The sequence below is a fragment of the Myotis daubentonii genome, chromosome 11 (assembly GCF_963259705.1).
Source record: "Myotis daubentonii chromosome 11, mMyoDau2.1, whole genome shotgun sequence".
Classification (NCBI taxonomy): domain Eukaryota; kingdom Metazoa; phylum Chordata; class Mammalia; order Chiroptera; family Vespertilionidae; genus Myotis; species Myotis daubentonii.
Genome location: NC_081850.1, coordinates 35,500,649 through 35,520,795, shown reverse-complemented (window position 1 = coordinate 35,520,795; position 20,147 = coordinate 35,500,649). Strand labels below are relative to the sequence as shown.

The 20,147-nt window shown below is 43.4% G+C and overlaps 1 protein-coding gene across 9 annotated transcripts in view; it reads left to right on the top strand.

Moving 5' to 3' along the window:
- Positions 1-20,147, top strand: part of SMARCA2 (SWI/SNF related, matrix associated, actin dependent regulator of chromatin, subfamily a, member 2) — a 169,004-nt gene that overhangs the window by 78,059 nt on the left and 70,798 nt on the right. For all 9 annotated transcript variants that reach the window (XM_059656800.1, XM_059656802.1, XM_059656803.1 and 6 more), the window contains 5 exons: positions 3,346-3,453; positions 4,023-4,109; positions 8,373-8,419; positions 11,115-11,281; positions 16,782-16,945. In XM_059656800.1, coding sequence (XP_059512783.1) covers positions 3,346-3,453; positions 4,023-4,109; positions 8,373-8,419; positions 11,115-11,281; positions 16,782-16,945 — 573 coding nt within the window. The remainder of the gene's footprint in view (positions 1-3,345; positions 3,454-4,022; positions 4,110-8,372; positions 8,420-11,114; positions 11,282-16,781; positions 16,946-20,147) is intronic.

Here is a 20,147-nt window from a genome sequence, read left to right as displayed (position 1 = left end):
TGAAATGGTGCTCAAATCTTTTGCTTGTTTTTTGTTTTTATTGGATTGCTTCTTTCCTTATTGTTGAGTTTTGTGATAGAAGAACTTAAAAATACAAAATGTCATCCTTTTACGGTAATTCTGTTTTGTGTAGCTAGAATAGAGTGACCTCGGGAATACATTTCCTCAGATGAAACTAAAGCAGGCATCGGAGGGCCACAGTAAGATAAATGCAGTTCTCCTTCATACAAAATTTAGTTTTAATGAATATTTAATAAAAATTAGTTTAAATCAATGGCTACTGAATAATTTTATGAGTCTAATGAAATACCTCATGAGCAAGGAAATAGACCGTCCAATAACGGTAGGCATCTTTTCACTGGTTTAAGCAGCCCCTCCCCCCAAACCACCCCCAACGGCTAGTGTAAAACCCATCCCTCACACCCGGGGAACAATGGGGATTCCTAGGCTGGGTGTTTAGGGGAGGTCTTCGGGGTGGATCTATAGAATATTCATCAGCTTTATGCTGATATACCAAAATGAGATTTATTCTCTTAATTTGACTGTCCTAGGGTGTGGTTAGAAAATGGCATTTAATTGGATTTCTATTATCTGTCTCCCTAAATATGGTGATTTAAGCTATTTACCCTCTGATTGGGAAAAAGTGCAAATCATTTACTCTTTTATTTTTAATTTATCTTTATTGTTGAAAATATTACAGATGTCCCCTCTGTTTCCCCATTGACCCTGCCCCAGGCCTCACCACACTATTGTCTGTGTCTATGGGTTATGTATATAAATTCTTGGGTTAATCTCTTTTTACCCACCCACCCATCCCCACCGTAAGTGTCCTTGGTTTAGGGAAGATAGGATTTACCAGGTGGACACAAACTGCTGTTTAACTGTCTCAGTTTCCCTATTCCACTTGCCTGGAATTTTCCTAGCTTCTTACTATTCTATAACAACTATAGGAAAATATAGTTGCAAAGCTTTTGACGATGATTGTGACCATATTTATCAAACCAGTTTCTGGTATCCTCGAAGGACACGAAGGAAGAAGGTCAGAAGGTCAGAGTCCTCAGGATGGGCTCCCCTCTCTGTTGACGTGACCCCTGTGGGATGTCCGAGTCCCCGTCTGCATGGTATCATCATGCCTCCTGTCCCCAAGCCCCTCACCTGCAGCACCTGGCAGTAGCTCACTGGTGGGGAGGGGGTTGAGGGTTCTGTACCTGTGAGCCCTAATGCCCTTAAACACAAGCCTCGGCGTCTCTGCCAGCAGTGAGGCCCCGGTGAAGGTGAATGTCAGGGCGGAACTCACAAGCCGGAGCCTCTGCTTGGTCACCTTTAACATAGAGTTTAATAGAGTGGACTGTTCCCAGTCCTAACTGCACCATTACTTAGCTGTATCATTTTGACTGTATCATTTTGACTCAGTCTGTTCAACTTTCAATGCTCTGGTTCCTTACCTATAAAATGTGGACGCTGGCCCAGCTGGCATGGCTCAGTGGTTGAGTGTCCATCTGTGAACCAGTTCGATTCCCAGCTAGGGCATATGCCCAGATTGCAGGCTCGGTCCCCAGTGTGGGGCATGCAGGAGGCGGCCAGTCAGTGATTCTCTCTCATCATTGATGTTCTATCTCCCTCTCCCTTCCTCTCTGAAATCAATAAAAATATTTTTTTAAAAATAAGATAAAATGTGGACACCGAATATAAGTCTCTTAAAGCTCTTTTGTGGAGAAATGAAAGAAGGCAGATAAATGCACGTGTGCATGGGGCCTGGTCCCTAAGAGCTCAATAATATTAACCCTGATGTCATTTTTATCTTTATACTCCTCTGAAGTTGTTTAACATTTTTCTTCACCATGATCAGATTTCATTGAGAGTTAATAGCTCCTGAAGAAGTGGAAGTACTTTAAAAATATGACATGATCAGGCTTGTAACACACAAAACCTATATTGCCTGCATCCTTATTTCTTAAACTTGGAGATGTTTTTGTCTCAGCCTGGCCAAGGTCATTAAAAACTAAAACAAGTTGATGGTAGGTTACTTGCCTTTCTTAACTTTTCTGCTAAGAGCCAGCCTTTCTCTAGTTTGATTTGGTGCATCAAAATGATTGGCAAAGGCTATTAATAGTGGTTCCATCAAGCCTGACAGGTTTCTTCTAAAGCAACAATTGAATGAATATTCAACTTCTCTTCATCTGTGACCTCCTCGCTCTGGCCCTCAGAGCTGGGAATAACCTGATCGTTTTTAATCAGTTTATTAAACATTAGGCAGCTTGCTGGTTTACTTTTAATCACATTCTGCAGATTTCTACACATTAATCTGTTGTTTATTATGAAAACCGCACGTTTGTATTCTGGGGATTTTTTTAATAAGGTGAAACAATAATAGGAGGGCGTCCGGCGGATTTCATGCAGTAGGAGCGTGCTAGAAGGGCTGCAGGTGTGTGCAGAGCTCCCTTTCGCTGCTGCAGATGGGCTTTTTGCAGCATTTCAGGTGGAAGCACAGGGGGTCTTGCTTTCTTTAGGTGGTCGTTGAACCCAGCTATGGATCAGGCCTTCTCCACCTGCTGTCCTCACTGGGGAGTGTCCTCTCATCTCTCCAAAGCAAGTATATGAAAGTCAACCTAGGACTGTTACAAGTCTCATTTTAGGACTAGTATTGGGAGTAGCCACATATCACCATACGAAAAAATGTTTCACAAAGGAAATCATAGGATATTGGCCAGTCACTGTTTTTCCTAAACCTGTTCTGTTCCTGTGAAGGGGGAGATAGTTGGGAGGCAGAAGAAATACTGAAAATATACTCTATATTCAGTATCTTTGAATTTGAACAGTTTACAAGCCATTCTCTCAAATATGGAGCAAGTCATTAAAATTCCTAAAAGCATAGCCCTAGCCACAATTACATATGACCTCTGGAAGGTCCCTCCACCATACCATGCCTTTAGCAACGATGGCCATGGTCTCTTCCAACCCCCCCCCCCACCCCTTCCCAGGAATCCAAGTGGGGAAGCAGATACCTTTAGGCTCCTGGAATGCCACCAGCAGCTGTGTCTCAGCTATCTCTCTCTTTTTTTAATTAAAAATATTTTGTTATTGATTACAGAGAGGAAGGGAGAGGGGGAGAGAGAGAAACATCAATGATGAGAGAGAATCATTGATCAGCTGCCTCCTGCACACCCCACATTGGGGATGGAGCCTGCAACCCAAGTATATTCCCTGACCGGGAATCGAACTGTGACCTCCTGGCTCATAGGTTCGATGCTCAACCACTGAACCATGCTGGCCAGGCTCAACAGTCTCTTTAGAGCAGCACCTTCTCTCTCCTGCTCTCAACCACTTGCTGCTCTTTCCCCCCAGGTTGAATATGTGATCAAGTGTGACATGTCAGCTCTGCAGAAGATCCTGTATCGCCACATGCAAGCCAAAGGGATCCTCCTCACAGATGGTTCTGAGAAAGATAAGAAGGTGCGTGGGGGAAGGGGACGCGACGCAGGGTGCACATGTCTCCTGTGACCGGAACGTCAGATACCCGCGGGAGGCAACCTGCTCACGCAGATTTGTTAACGCTTGTTACTGAGTCTCTTTTGTAGCTGTTGTAGCTGCCAAAGGACATCTCTTACCCTCTTCAGGGTAAACTACACTGGGGCAGGAAGAAAGGCGTAGGTCCTGTCTCTGAAATAGCTAGCTGTGCTCACGTCAGTTCGGCAGAAGACATATTCCGCCTAAAAGTGGGTGGCATTTTAGAAGTTTCATTTCTTGGTCCTCTGTCTTCCCAGAATCCTAGGGAATAGACAGTCATGTCACAAACCCATCGACTTGACATAACTCCTTCCTGGAGGATGTTAGTCACAAGAAAGGTGCGATATCGAACCCAGAAACCGCCCTATTTTAGCAGGAGCTTTGGACCACATGAGGTGTGGGTTACGGAGACTGACAGCCCTTTGCCTCTTGTAGAAAAGCTCACTTTTTAACAATTAGAATCGTCCGAGCCTTTAATAACTTGTTCTATTTTGACTCTCTCCACGTGTTCTTAGGGGAAAGGGGGTGCTAAGACACTCATGAACACTATCATGCAGCTGCGAAAAATCTGCAATCACCCCTATATGTTTCAGCACATTGAGGTAAGTCGGTGTTCTCTGTTTTTTTAAGTTTTTAAAAAATATATATATTTATTGATTTCAGAGAGGAAGGGAGAGGGAGAGAGAGACAGAAACATCAATGATGAGAGAGAATCATTGATTGGCTGCCTCCTGCATGCCCCACACTGGAGCTCGAACCCATAACCCAGGCATGTGCCCTGACCAGAATCGAACCGTGACTGCCTGGTTCATAGGTCGACGTCGACGCTCAGTCACTGAGCCAGGCCGGCCAGGCTGTGTTCTCTGTTTTGATCTTGACCCTGCTTGTGCTCTTCCTACTAATACTGCTTAAAAAATTTTTTAATAGAAAAATACAGCACGGTTAAAACGTGTATGGACGTTGAAATGACAGTTCTGCCCGTCAGATAGCTTAACGGGAAGAATTAACAAATGTGAATTTTCTGGTCATGGATGCTTTTGGCACCAAGCACTTGAGCATCTGGAATTTTATAGCCATGAGTCTAAAGTGGTGAGAAAATGTTGTAAGCTATGGCTCATTATGTGGGCTTGGGTAAGTACTGTGAATTGCCTTGTTACGTGAGGCGCTCTGAAATGGAGGATAATGATCGATACATCCCGTTTCCTCGGGAGGATGCTGTGAAAAACATTAAAATAATGTATTTATACCTGTGGAAGAGAAAGATGTTCTTGAAATATTTTCCCTGTGAAAGACGCTGACCTTGGTTGGTTACTTAGATTTGTATTCTTCCTCTCTGGCCTCCATCAAGACAATGTAAATTCAGGCTGTAAACCGCTGCCCTGGTCCTTATGAAGCTATTTCAGGGGTGAGGACATTTTCTGCCCTATTCACTCCATGTGAATAAGTTTCCTAAATTGACAGAGTTTCACCCAGTGGGAACAATGGACTCGAGCAGGCAGGAAGGAGCCACATTGTAGTCTCCAGCCTTCAGTGTTGCTGCTGATGCCGGTGGCCCGGGGGCAGTACCTCGCCAGCGTTGTGCCTGCTCCCCCCCCCCCCGCCCCACAAGTGGGCAGGGGCCTGGGGCAAGTCCCTGCAGGCTCGGGGTCCGCACCAGATTATTAAAACATACACACACGGGAGGATCTGAGGAAAAGAGTGAACAGTCACAGTATAAGAATGAGGTTGAGTATGCATGACTTTGGCAATTCGTTTTTTCTCCCTCATTTTTGGTAGCTGTGCTTGTCAGAGTATTTATTGCACGCCTTCTCCCTGTACTGGAGCCCTGTCCCAGCTCTGGTGGGGAATTAGAAAGACTCCTGATACTGCTGTTTGCCTTCGAGTCTAAAGGGCAGAGTTATCTATACACTAAAAAGCCCTAGATCTAGGGAAAATGACAGCAACAACACTAAAAATAAAAAAAAATCCACCACCTGTCAGTGTGGCTCTGTGACTGAGTGTCGAACCATGAACCAGGAGATGGCGAATCAATTCCTGGTCAGGGCACATGCACACGTTGCAGGCTAGATCCCCAGAAGGGGGCGTGCAGGAGGCAGCCGATCAATGATTCTCTCTCTTCATTGATTCTCTCTCTCTCCCTCTCCCTTCCTCTCTCTGAAATCAATAAAAACATATTTTTTTAAAAATCCACCAACAAGCCCTAACCAGTTTGGCTCAGTGGATAGAGCGTCAGCCTGCAGACTGAAGGGTCCCAGGTTTGATTCTGGTCAAGGGCATGTACCTTGGTTGCGGGCATATCCCCAGTAGGAGATGTGCAGGAGGCAGCTGAGCGATGTTTCTCTCTCATCGATGTTTCTAACTCTCTATCCCTCTCCCTTCCTCTCTGTAAAAAATCAATAATAATATATTTTTTAAAAAATCCACCAACAAGCACAACTATTTAAACTATTAGACATATAGTGAAAGGAGAATTCAGTGTGCAATGAGTCCATACCCCAGGCCACTTCGTAACGCAGATTGCACCTACGGGGGAGAAACTCTGCATTTAGGAACTTTATTCACATGAACCGATCTGGTGTAAGTCACTCAGCCTCTCCAAGCTCTAGTGTACTTGACTTGTCACAATGGTCATGGATTCTAGGGCTGACAAGAGGATGAACTTTAAAACAAGTCATATAGGAAGCATCTTGTAAACTGGCAACATGTTAAACAGATGTGAGGTATCAATGACTCAGTCGGTGGGGGCTTGTTGGCTGGGCTGGGAAGAACCAAGAACGTGTCTATGACTGGGTCCTATCAGGTTAACCTGTCACCCACCATCTCACTTCTCCTAAATACAATTTAAGATGTTTACTCTGCTACATAGAGGGTTTGAGGACTCAGGTTGTGAGAATTAAGTGTCAGCCTTACCTCATTTTGGTTATCATACAAAACTAACCTTTGTAACATGCTTGGCCTGTCAGGAAGGGAGATGACACGGTCTCTCCTCCAGCTTCCTCCAGCTTTCGTCTGCGCACCTAGGGAGGGTGGAGGGAGAGGGCCATGGTAACAGGAGCGAAGGTTAAGTAGCATGCCTTCTATTCCACGTGTATTTGCATTTCGAATGGCAGTCAGTAGGAAAACAAACTTTGATTTGCAGGTATTTTTAATATTTATTTTACTGACTTTAGAGAGAGGGTAGAGGATAGGGATAGGGAGATAGAAACATCAATGAGAAAGAAGCATGGATCGGCTGCCTTATGCACACACCTCCCTGGAGATCGAGCCCGCAACCCTGGACGTGTGCCCTGACTGGGAACTGAACCGGTGAACTTTGGTTCATGGGTCGAGGCTCAACCTCTGAGTCACACCGACCAGGCTGATTTGCAGTTTGTCAACATAAAAAACGTTCAGGAGCATATTCCTAGAAACGGGAGCCGCAGTTCCTGGCTAACGTTTACTAGTTACGGGTCAGAGACGGTGTGTGCCTTCTGCCCTGGTCTTTGCTTTGTTTGCCTCACAGCCTTTGTTCGTACTGTCACAGCAGAAGCCCAGCCTCGCCACGGGGCTCCCTGCTCCCCTGGGGCTTCAAACCAGAGAAATGAAAACAGGTTGTGAGAGGGTTTTTTTGTTGTTGTTTGCTTGTTTTTTTTAAAAAAAATATATCTTATTGATTTTTTACAGAGAGGAAGGGAGAGGAATAGAGTTAGAAACATCAATGAGAGAGAAACATTGATCAGCTGCCTCCTGCACACTCCCCACTGGGGATGTGCCTGCAACCAAGGTACATGCCCTTGACCGGAATCGAACCTGGGACCCTTCAGTCTGCAGGCTGACGCTCTAGCCACTGAGCCAAACCGGTCAGGGCGAGGGTTTTTTTTTTAATGATGCTAATTCCTAATCATATCACCATCTACTGACACATATCTCTTTGGTTCTTACAGCCCTGCTTAGAGAGAGGGTTAGAACCTAAACATCTAGTAAGGAATGGCTCTGGCTGCCTTTGGAGAGAGAAGGGGTGCGTCTTGACATCAGATTGGGGCTTTTGGCTGTTGTCCAGCAGGTCTGCGTCCTGGGGGCTGGGCCTTCCATAAATGATGAGCATATTTGAGGGGAGAGCCCAGAGGGAAAGATCTGGTCCCTCTGGAAGGAAGGGAAGCAGAAAAAGGAGACAGCTGGTGGCTAATGGGAAGGTGGGACATCCTCTCCTTCCCCCAGATGGTCTCCCTTTCCTTCAGTGGGAGTGGAAATCACATGGAGGGCAGCCAGGTACTTCTCCCACAGCCGGGGAGGAGGGGGCTGTGTGATGAAGTCCAGTGTTTTAAAGTGAGAGCTGGACCCCTGAGGGAGCGCTGTACATGGAGGGCCTTATCTGTAATAGAGAAAAGCATAGTGTGCAGTGGATGTTAGGACCTCACTAAACTAAGATTTAACATGGAGTGTATGATCACCATTGCTTTTACTGCTAAGTATTTTCACAGTGTATTTATATGTGCACATTTTAGACCTGATTTGCTTATATTAAGCTCTTCCTCTAGTCTCGACTCTGTGTTCCTTGGGGGTAGATATTTCAGTTGTTTCTGGATCCCCAGAACCGTCCCAGCTCAGCCCGGGGCCAGGAGATGTTTAATCGCTCTTGGATGAATGAACTAACCCTGTCATCTCAGCAGGAGAGACTTGCAGAAACTCACAGGAGCGACATTCCTGGCAGAACAAAAGTCTGATTTCAAAGACATTGAGTTTCAGGTTCATCTTATCTTATTATATTGTTTAATTGTACTCTAGAAACAGATAGGATGACCTCACTAAAAGAGTAATCATTAAGTTAATAATTACATACCTGATGGGTTTTCTTTATTCATTTTCTTTTTCTCTCTCTTTTAAAGGAATCCTTTGCTGAACACCTGGGCTACTCAAATGGGGTCATCAATGGGTAAATCTTTAACTTTTTTTTCTTCTAAAAAATAGTTTGTTGGTCCTACCTCAACTTTTCTCTCTCTGGTGTTATTCGTCATCCAAATACACACAGCCAGCCCCCTTAGCCTTATCCCCTCAGGAGAGCCTACAGAAGTTGTGAACCAAAATGTATCAGCATCTCTTGTACTTTCATGGCATAAATTACCACATGCCTTGAGTAAGTGGCTATTCAAAGGACATAGATCTCATTTAATAGTATCCTAGTTCTAAAAATGTTGTCGAAGCTTCAAAGGGTTGTTATTTATAACCAATAGTGCAGCTTAGGCTTCAAGAGGATTTATCATATTAAATTTCAAGTGGATATTTAGTATTAACTCGTAGGAGTAGAAATGTCTCATCTACTATAAATATGTATGACTTTACAGTAATTTGTTAGAAATAAGGTCTGTATAGGAAACATTTTTCATAAGCAGTGGACATTGAAGAGAAGCATGCCTTGCAGCAACAAGAAGGAACATGCTTAACAGGAAGTCTCTGTTTTGCTTGCTTGGCACCAGGGAAAAGGTATTATTAGGACACAGGACTTATTCTCGGGTCCCAAGGGGAGACCGTGTCACCAGGGATTGGAACCCATCCAGAAGCAGTGCCACCAGGCTCTGCTGCCTCCCCACTGCCCCCCTTTCTCGGTTCTGTGGTCGCTGCTGGTGCCATCAGGTTGGCCAGGGTTGCATATTAAGATCATGGTCACAGGGAGTGTTTGGAGGTCAGTTCTCAGAGCAGGAGAGGGACACTAGGACGACCTACAGTTGAAAATGTGTCTCTTAGACACAACACATAGGTATTGTGTCGTAAAATCAGCTACCAAATGGTAGATTTCACTGTCCTAGACTGCAAGTGCCCTGGAGAGTTTTCCAACAATACCAGTCCTACAATAAAGTTTTAATAACAACACATCCTTGTTGATAAAAGGGAAAAGTGGGTAATTGTGGAGGAAAACGGCTCTACTTTAGCTTATTGACACTCTTCTCCATCTGATGGCAGTACATATTACCATTTAAAATATATATATATATATATATATATATATATATATATTTTATTTTTTTTATTTCAGAGAGGAAGAGCGAGGGAGAGATAGCAACATCAATGATGAGAGAGTGAATCATTGATAGGCTGCCTCCTGCACGCCCCCTACTGGGGATAGAGCATGTGCCCTGGGCATGTGCCCTGATAGGGACTCAACCATGACCTCCTAGTTCATAGGTTGATGCTCAACTGCAAAGCCACACTGATGAGGCACATTACCATATGTATTTTTTACTTGAGTTTTCTGCCTAAGCCAGGACTCTTGCCTCCTTCACAATGCATTCCAGCACAGTGTACATGGTGATCTTATAAAAAGATATATCACCAAAATACATGATAAAGGAAGAGGATTTGAATTTGGGTGGTGGACACACATTGCAATATACAGATCATATATCATAGAAATGTATACTTGAAACCTATGTAATCCTATTCACCAATGCCATCCCAATACATTTAAGTTTAAAAAATAAAAAATAGGGGGGGGGGCAATGGGGGAAAAAGAACATATATGTAGTACCTTAATAAGGAAAGAAAAAATAACAATAATATATATATATATATAATCAGATCTTGTCACTCCCCTGTTTAAAGCCCATCAATGGCTTTCCATTGCCCTTAAAACTGACAGGTGCAGTGTGGTGAATGGAGCGCTGCAGGTACTGCCTGTCCACCCTCTGCCTCTCTGCTCTCCTCTCCCAGTGTTCTCTGATCACTTACGTTTAAGTCCCACACACCCCTTTTTTTTTCTTTTTCAGTTCCTCAGTCTCACCAGGCTCTTTTTTACTCCTCGGGGCTTTGTACATATTCTCCCCACTTCCTGGTATCTTGTCCTCTCCTCTCCCAAACTTTCATCCTCCATGGGCTGCCTTTCGCTCATTTTTTTAGGTTTTAGCTGAACGGTTACTTTTTCAGGGAGGTCACAACCCCTGACATTGGAAACCTGTTAGCTGGCATTTTTCCCCCCGGAGGGCCAGATCTCAAATATTTTCACCTTGGCAGGCCAAAAGGTCTCTGTCACACCTACTCAGCTTTGCCCATGTAGCATGAAAGGAGCCATAGACAAATCAGTGAGCATGGCTGTGTCCCAATAAAATTTTACTTTACAAAAACAGCCATCACACCAGGGCTGAAGTGTGACCAACTCTCCCTCATCTAAAGAAGGTAGTAATGTGTTGCTGTAAGTTCTCTCATAGTAACTTGGTGCCTTTTTAGTACTTACACAATCTGTGATGACCCATTTTGAAGGCAGGGATTCTGTTTTGCTTATCACTACACACATGCCTAGCATTGTGCTTGGCACAGAGTAGATGCTCAATAAGTATTTGAATGACTCTTAAGTGCCCTAAATTAACAATTTTATATGCTTAATAAGTAAGGATTTAGAAAATAAAACATATACATGTATGTGTGTGTAGCATATGTAATGCACTCTTTATGAGTTTTGTATATATTTTTATTTTTCCATTATATACTCACTGCTTTGGAGTGGATATTCACTCATTCATTCCACAGTTACTTATTGTTTATGATGCACAGGGAATAATATGAAAAGCGGAGTTATACTGGATCCTGCAAGAAGACAGCAGTAATACTGTCTTCTTGTTTTGCATTTTTGGGTTCAGGGCTGAGCTGTATCGGGCCTCAGGAAAGTTTGAGCTACTTGATCGTATTCTGCCAAAATTGAGAGCAACTAACCACCGCGTGCTGCTTTTCTGCCAGATGACGTCTCTCATGACCATCATGGAGGATTACTTTGCTTTTCGGAACTTCCTTTACCTGCGCCTTGATGGTGAGTACGTGAGGAGCTAGACTGGGAAGCCCTGCTCCTGAGAGTACAGGGATGACGGGCACTTAGATCCAATCTCCTCGGAAAAGGAGGGGTGAGATTGTTGAAGAATTAACTAACAGGGTGGGTGCCGCTTTTCTAGATACCAATTTTCATACCCTCAAAGCTCAAAATAAGCTGAAATCCCTTGCACAGCTGTTTATCCCCCCACACAAGCCAATACAAGTGAGCTAGAGTCATTTACTGGTATAAGTTCCACCATTAAACTAAACTGAAATAAAATTTAAAAACCCTCCTTGCTCTTAGGATTATCTATTTCCTTTGCACCATATGGAATATTTTTATAAGCTGTTAGCTGTTAGCTTTTTCTGTTAGGGCATGTTTTATGGGGATAAAGGCTATGTCTCCTTTGTTCAGTAATACTGAAATAGTTCAGTCAAAATTATATTTCATTATCATTAAAGCTCCTCTCTTTTTCTAAGCAGAATATATCTATATGTTACATTAAGAGATAGGTTTCCATTGTTTCCTGGATTTTGCAAACTATCCCATATAATAAAGAGCTAATATGGTAATTAGACTGGACGGGCGGAACGACCTTCTGGAACGAGCAGTGGGCAGGGAAGTGTGGGGCCCACGAATTTCATGCATCGGGCCACTAGTGTAAAATATTTCCGTGATACTAGGAGAGAACTTTAAAGACCATGTCCTAAAAAATTAGTAAGAAAGTATGAATGAAAGAAAGTATGAATTTAGGGATATATGATTTCTATATCAGCCCCAGTACTTCAGAGATGAAACATACTATACTTTTCATACTATAGCAGGGGCTAAGACTTTCAAAGAGTGGTAAGTGGGAATAACTAATTTACAGCCAGGATGGTGTAAATCCCCGGAGAATACATTATTACTGATACCAATTTTCATCTAGTGCAATAAACTAGTTATTGTTAAATGTTAACTTTGTTTATGTTTCATTGAAAGGTTTTATTTTTATCCTCCCTTTGCCATGAATTAGACATAGCTGGATATATACCAAACCTCAGACTTGCCATACTTGAGTTTTAATTTAATTTATTTTAAATATATTTTTACTTATTACAGAGATGAAGGGAGGGGAAGAGAGAGATAGAAACATCAGTGATGAGAGAGAATCATTGAGCGGCTGCCTCCTGAACGTCCCATACTGAGGATCGAGCCCGCAACCGAGGCATGTGCCCTGACCAGGAATCGAACCATAACCTCATAATCAAACCTGGTTCATAGGTCAGTGCTTAACCACTGAGCCATGCTAGCTGAGCCATACTTGAGGGGTTTTTTTGTTGTTGTTTTTTTAAAATATATTTTATTGATTTTTTTATAGAGAGGAAGGGAGAGAGATAGTTACTGGGGATGTGCTCGCAACCAAGGTACATGCCCTTGACCAGAATCGAACCTGGTACTCTTCAGTCCACAGGCCAATGCTCTAGTCACTGAGCCAAACTGGTCAGGGCCATACTTGAGTTTTAAATGAATTCTCTTTATGATCTCCCTCTTAGGGTATTTTTAAAAAATGAATTATACCTCTGATAGACATGATTTTTAAAAATCTTTTTACCTCTCTCCTCCAATGTCACTAACAACAGATGAATGGTTAAGTAAATGTTAACTTTGAATTCAGGACACAGGTACATCCTCCACAGTCTGTCTCTTTTGGCAGCACTCCTGCATTGTCTTGTCCTCTGCCCGGATCCCTCCCTCCCGCTCTGGGAGAGGTCAGCTCTCCTTCACCACTCTCATCTGAAAGCAAACCTTCCTCCATTGTGCTCAGGGGAGGGGCAGCCCAGCCCTCTGTCCCCCCTCTCTGCCCCCCACAGGTGTCCTAGATGACTTGTTTACCAGTCTGTGGCTTTTTGTTTTGAATCTCAGCTCCCTGAGGATAGCAACCCTGGAATGTTGAAGTCTGTGAAATTGACCAGAAATGATTTCCTTGAAACAAATCCCTCTCCTGTTTTCTCCCCAGTCTCAGAGAGTATCTTTATAGTCTGTTGGTTGCTGTCCTTATTGTTACTACTGACAACAGTCCTAAGAGCTAGTGTATGGAATGCCTCCTCCATGTGGGATGGCAGGCCGCACCTCTCTGCACTGTTAATGTAATTTCCTCGGCCAGCCAGCTACAGTTGTCCCGTTTACAGAGGTATTACCATGATCCCAATTTAACGGATGAGAAAGCAGAGGTTTTAGAGAGATGAGTTAATGGTGAAACCAGGTTCTGACTTAGGTCTCTCTGCCTCCAAATTAGCTGCTTTAACAGATCCAGTGAGATATAGCCATTTCTGAAAATGTAGGCTGCTGCCCTCTCAACAGCATTTGAAGGATGATTTTGAACTGAATCAAAAAAGTTTGATTGATTGATTGATTGATTGATTGAAAATAACCAGTCACCAGAGATACAAGATGAATGAGCCACTCACGGTTCCTGCTGCCAAACCCCTTACCATTAGGTTGGAGGAGATAAGTCAGCAAGTCCCATCCAGCATTAGAGATGGGTGGAGAAGACCAGACAGATTTCCACCCACAGGAAACAGCAGCCATGTGTTTTGGGGGTGGAGAGCCTGGTGGGCAGACAGTCAATATACATGGGAATAAATTAGTGCCTGTGCTTCCACTGCACCACTTCCACCTACCACCCTCTTCACCCAGTTGTTCCAAAGACTTCAGATTTTCAGCCAGATTTGATGTCTGTGATTTTTGACCTCAGGAAAGAAAAGAAAAAAAAAAACACTTGATGACAGCTAAGCAGATTTTTCTGCAAAGATTGTGGTTGCATGAATAGATTTTAGCTACTATTCCATTATAGTCTGTTTTCACTGGAAATGATTTTTGAGTGAAAGCAAGTGGTGAAGTTACATCCTAGAAGGCCGAATTTTCCCAAAGCACTTGACACTCAGTTAAAATTAGTAATCATGAAAGCCTGGCAGTATGTTCCTCCTGGCAAATTCTGCAGTTCTCAACACAATTGCCCTTGCTATTAATTGTATTCTTGGTAATGTGCTACATCAAAGTCCAGAAGAACCTGGGCCGGATGCACATTAAATCCTGTGCCACCTACAAGGAGCATTTATTTGCCTGTGGATAAATCCTGACAAGGTAGTTTGAATCTCCCTGAGCAATATCCCAAAGATTGCTGATGATCAGCAAAGATCTTGACTTGGGGAACCTTTGACTAATGGATATGGTAATGCAGCAAGTTCTGAACATTGTAATAAAAAATGCCATAGCTTTGCATGAAAAATGATTTAATCGTATTTTCCCTTGGCTTTATAACTTGTCAAGTTCCCAGCTATTTTATATAGTTTAAATATATATCAGATATGTGGTCGGTCTGTTTGCTTGAGGTATTTGTCATGGGGCCTGAAAACTCCTTTTATCAAATAATTTTTATAGTCCTTTTGTTTTTCAGTGCTTTGTTTTTGCATTTAGGGTTATTTCATCCCAAGTAAGCATATCCACTAATTAATCTTTTTTTTTTTAATCCTCACCAGAGGATATGTTTTTATTGATTTTAGAAAGAGGAAGGGAGAAAGAGAGAGAAAAAAACATTGACGTGAGAGAGAAACATCGATTGGTTGCCTCCTGTACACAGTCTCTGACCAGGGATCGAACCCCCAGCTTTTTGGTGTACAGAGCCATGCTCCAACCAACTTAGGCAGGGCTCTACCAATTAATCCTAATGCATGTGACCATTAACTGGTTATTTTTTAGTGGATCAAAACTGAACTTCTCCCCTGAGTACAGAGATGCACAGTTTTTGTACTCTGCTATCAGAAAACAGTTCTCTCTGGGAACTCCTTTCCGAATTTTAGAAGCATCTTTTCAGTTTCTGTGGCTGATTATTTACGTAAAAGCAGAGGATAAGTATGTGAACCATTACTTCATGTGAGTAATTTTCCAAAAATGATTGTCGCTGGAAAGATGATGGTGGCGAAAAGGTTTCATGGTAGAACAGATCTTCCATGAGCGCCGTGAACAAGTCGTTGTGAAAATAAAAGAAAAACGAGCCCCACGTGTTTGAAACCTCATTCAACAAAGCACATTTCGTGATTCTCCCCCAAATTCTAAGTTCTTCACAGTTCTTTGTTGCAGAATTTGACCAGGTCACTAAACTCGAAATCTAATTTAGAAAGTAAAATGAGCTCTAAAGAATGTGGCTTCAGTAAGTGAGAGTCCCCCCCCCCCCCCGCCCCCACCTCCAAGCCACATCTGCTGTATGCAAGGAATCGGCTCTTTCTCCCTCCTCAGGAGGGTACTTACTACTTTTATTAATATGAAAAACAGATCCCCCCGTGTTTGGGAACTTGACCCCCATAGTAACTTGATTCCATTAACCGTAGTCACTGAGCTGTTTTAATCCTCTGAAATAAATTGCTAGTATAGTTTCATCCTTAAGAAAAGAACACCATGCAGAAATAATGTTTGTATAGCAGGCAGTTAGGGACTATCAGGTAACCTGCATATATATTTCCCAACAGCCTCAGGCCTTTTTTTCAAAACTCCGCAGCTCCACTTCTCTGCTGAAATATGTTCAGGTAGAATATGTAGATTTCTTTCCCTTCCACAGTGCAGTTCAGGTAAATACATCACAAACCCAAGGCATGTGATTGAGTGGCTGTTTCGGGACACCAGTATGGTGCCTTCCCATCCGAAAAGCGAGCGCCTTAGCCTGCGGTTGGGATGCTCCGCTTACTCACTATTTTGGAATCTCCTCAGACACCACGGGGCGAGCCATCGCCAGGTGTGTCACGTGCAGCTCTGTTGGGCTGAGTTTGGCGTCCTTTGAACTGTCAACATGAGAAACAGACTGAGAGATTCCTTCTTCCCCCCACCCCCCTTTTAGTTATTGTGGCTTCAAGCCTTGCTACAAGGATAAAAATATTCCCTCCACATTTTATGTGTTTACCAGCCAGATCGTGCTCAGTAGCAGTCCACATGGTGACAGTGTAGTAGCAATTGATTTTCCTTTTGTTTCCATTCTCTTGGCGTAAACAAGACCTCACACTAATGCCTATCGGCAAAGTTGCTTTAAGCCATCATAATAATCGTTTTTTGCTCTGTGTGTGTGTTTTAAAATATATTTGGTGGTGTTAAGCACAGAAACATATCCAGAAAATGTTTTCGTTGAGTTTTAGGTTAGCATAAGAATATTGTACAACCTGTTAAGTTGCAGAGGTGCCCAGTCCAAAATGTTTAAATTCTTTCAGCATTTTGGAACTATGGGGGATAGACAAAGTGTTCCTTCTTAATGTGAGAGAAGTCTCTTTCGATCGCTCTGTTATTTTTCTTTTCTTTCTTTCTTGCAAAATTTTCAAAGTTCCTTTCAAACATACAGAAACCTCGGGGGGTTACCTCACCAATGCCGAGAGGAGCCTGAGTCTGTTTCTCAAGGAAGCAGGCCTTTTTGTCTCGCTCTGTGCCATGTTCAGACAGGAGTTAATTGGCAAATTTCTTTTTCTTATCCCCTCAGGCACCACCAAGTCTGAAGATCGTGCTGCTTTGCTGAAGAAATTCAACGAACCTGGGTCCCAGTATTTCATTTTCTTGCTGAGCACAAGAGCGGGAGGCCTGGGCTTAAACCTCCAGGCCGCCGACACCGTGGTCATCTTTGACAGCGACTGGAATCCTCATCAGGTCTGCGTGTCCCTGACTTAGCTGCCCAGCCTCCTCCCCCCCGGAGAGGAGCTAAAAGACCAGCTGTTTCATCACTCACATTGGTGGGGCAGAGCAAAGTTCTACACAGTGGGCCATGTTTGCAGAGGGAAAACAGCCCCGCACGTTATTACGGCTGTTTTCTCATCTCCCTTGGAGCGTATGGAGATGTCTTATTCATACCTTTGATAGAGCTCACATTTGGGGTAGAAATACTTAGCTTCTGCTTCGTTTTTAACCTCATTTCCTGGGATGGCCACTGAGCGAACTACTTGGTTGGTGAAGGATAAATCAAAAGTGTTCCACAGTAAAAACAACACAGGAGCAACTCACATGGCTTGGCCCTTACTCCGTGCCAGCCTCGTCATACGCATTGCTCCATTCAGCCTTCACACAGCCATGTGAGATTGTGACTGTTGCTATTCGCCTCCTCACAGTCAAGAAAAACGAGTTTCAGGAAGTGTAGGTCAAGCATTGCATATATGACAGACAAGTTTATAGTCTGTGTTTTGCTTAAAATCATCATCAAAAAATATTCTGTGGAGCATCAACTATGAAGTTCTTCTAGCCGGTAGGTTTAGAGTTACCCTTTGGTGATTAATAAATCCTCGAATGGGTCCCTTGTGGCCCTGGGTTAGTAAATTATGCTGGGAGTTGTGCACCTGCCTGTAAGATAATTGGGTGGATGCTGTTCGTCAGGCTTGATTCATTTTGGAACCAATGTTAACTCAAAATAGTAGAAAGGGACACTGTGGCTCTCACATATGAGTATGAATTCTACATCAGCTTCACCCGGGCTCCTCTCTGCACCTTGGTTGCCTCAATGGTAAATACGCAGAAAAATACTGCTTTACTGGGTCACTGTGGCAATTGGGCGGAAAAGGCTTGTGGCGGAAGTTTTGGGCAGGAAGGTGGGGTTCATGGGTGCATTAGAATTAAGAGGGAGATTTTACAAAAGCATAAATGCCTGCTTCCCGTTCCCTGCTTCCCCAATTTTGAAGGTGCTTCCCACCCATACAGACTCCATGGACTTTTCTGTACTTTCAGATGCTCCCAGGAGAGTCTGGCATAGGTTTTCTCACACAGCTGACAAGCACTGATTTACAGAACAAACCAGTGGTTCCAAACCTCGGGGTGGCCACCAACCCTGACCATTGCCTGCGCCCACCTGTCACTCTCTTTAGGTGACTACAGTGGAATTGCTATTAAATCTTTCTGACCTTGAGGAGGGTTCTAAATCTTCAGCAAGTATTTTGATGTCGTTTTACATCCCACACTGCATTCCAGAGCATCGGTAGAATTCGTGTTTGTGTGAGAGCTCTGCAGTTCTCCTGTGGACCATTGTGAATTCAGCGTCTATTCCACAAACGCTTTCTGAGTGGCTGCTGTGGCCCAGGTGCTGAGCTAGCTGGGTGTCTAGGGGAAGGAATTTGTGATTTCTCTCTTCCCGGGTGCTCGGTGTGGTTGGATGCTTAGATTCCCCTCCTTGCTGCCGCCTGAATCTCTATTGAGAAACAGTAACTTGTCTGTAGGTGAATGGAGAGTTCACTAGATTTTATCTTCTGAGGTAAACATTACTATGGCATCTCAATTGGCACAGTGCTAATTCTAAGACCCAAAGGAAATCACTTTCTGGAAATGCTAATTTACCATGAAAAAGGATCCTGGGACATATATGCCTCCTCTCTCTCTCTCTCTCTCTCTCTTTCTCTCTCTCTCTTCCTCTCTTTCTCTCCCTCTCCCTCTCCATCCCTCCCTCTTTTTTTCTCTCTCACACACACACACACACACACACACACACACACACACACACACACACTTTTATGACCAGCACCTAAAGGTGGAACTCCAGAATCAAAGTAAATTACATGAACACCAAACAGTTGACTTTTAAATGTATATGAATTAAAGCACAGGGCCCCAAATTTTGGGAGGTCTAATTTACCAGAAGTTTATCACATTGGGCCACATATTTCTGGAAGTATTTCTATCTGCCATGGGTGGATTCATTTCTACCTGGTTTGGTCAGGTTGGCTGACCGGATTTTTCTTATCTATCATTTATGGTCACTAGTTTGGGCAAACCGTTATTTTTTTACTTTATTTTTGGAAATCAGCGATGTTAGAGTGATATAGATGAGTGCTAATTTCTTTTATTTAAAGGGTAAGAACGAATTAAACAACAACTCTACCAGAAACTGAGGCACTTACGTAGCATAACTTATTTCATGCAGTCCTCAGACTATTTTACACGTAAGGAAACCCGTCAGTATTAACTAGCCCAGGACCACAACCAGGTTCACACCCATGTCTGCCTGGGTTTGGGTTTGCATCCTGGCTTTTGGCTCTTCCTGCCCTGTACCCTGCATACATGTTGCATAGTCCCCACAATGAAAGTTATAGAGCTTTTCTTTTTTCACCTTGTTGGCTTCTGCATGCATTGAAAGAAATTGCTGGGACTATTCTTTATGGGGGTGAATCAAAATCAAGGCATACTGATGAAAAAGGGGCTTTATTTGATCGAGGTGGACAGATTAAAGATAAAAGCCTTAGAGTTGCTAATTGGAGGCCCTAGAAGCAAAGCTAGAACAGGGATGTGGAGTTGGCGATAAAAGCCCCCAGGGTTACCAAGACTTTTCATCTCCAAACTGTTGATTGGAAACATGGGTTGGCACTTTTATTTTTAATCCATGGGACAGAAGCTGTTATTACGAAATGGTCAGTCACAAAGTCACCTTGGAGGCCTTCTTCTCGGGCTGTTTTTGGCTTCAGATATAATCACACCCACATCACTGTGATGAAGTATCAGACCACCACCACCTCAGAAATATCGAATCACCCATTCAATAATTACAACACCTATTTCCTTGTCACAATGTCCTCCCCGCCCCTGGCGTTCTGGCTCAGGGACTCACAGGCTTACGTTGCATGAACTTCTTCCGCCTAGAAATACTAATTTTTGCCACTTTCCAAACGGATAGATGGCCTTAAAACGACAAAGGAACACCACTCTACCAGAAACTGTGAGGCACTTAGCACTGCCACCATCACAAGAAAAACAAAGCTAATTGCAATAAGCACCCGATAATGTAAGACCTTTTTACGCTGTCTGAAGACGCCCCACACCCTCTGCTTCCTCCCCTGCCACTTTCTCCTGCCAGCTGCATCCACTGTTTTGTGGTTTA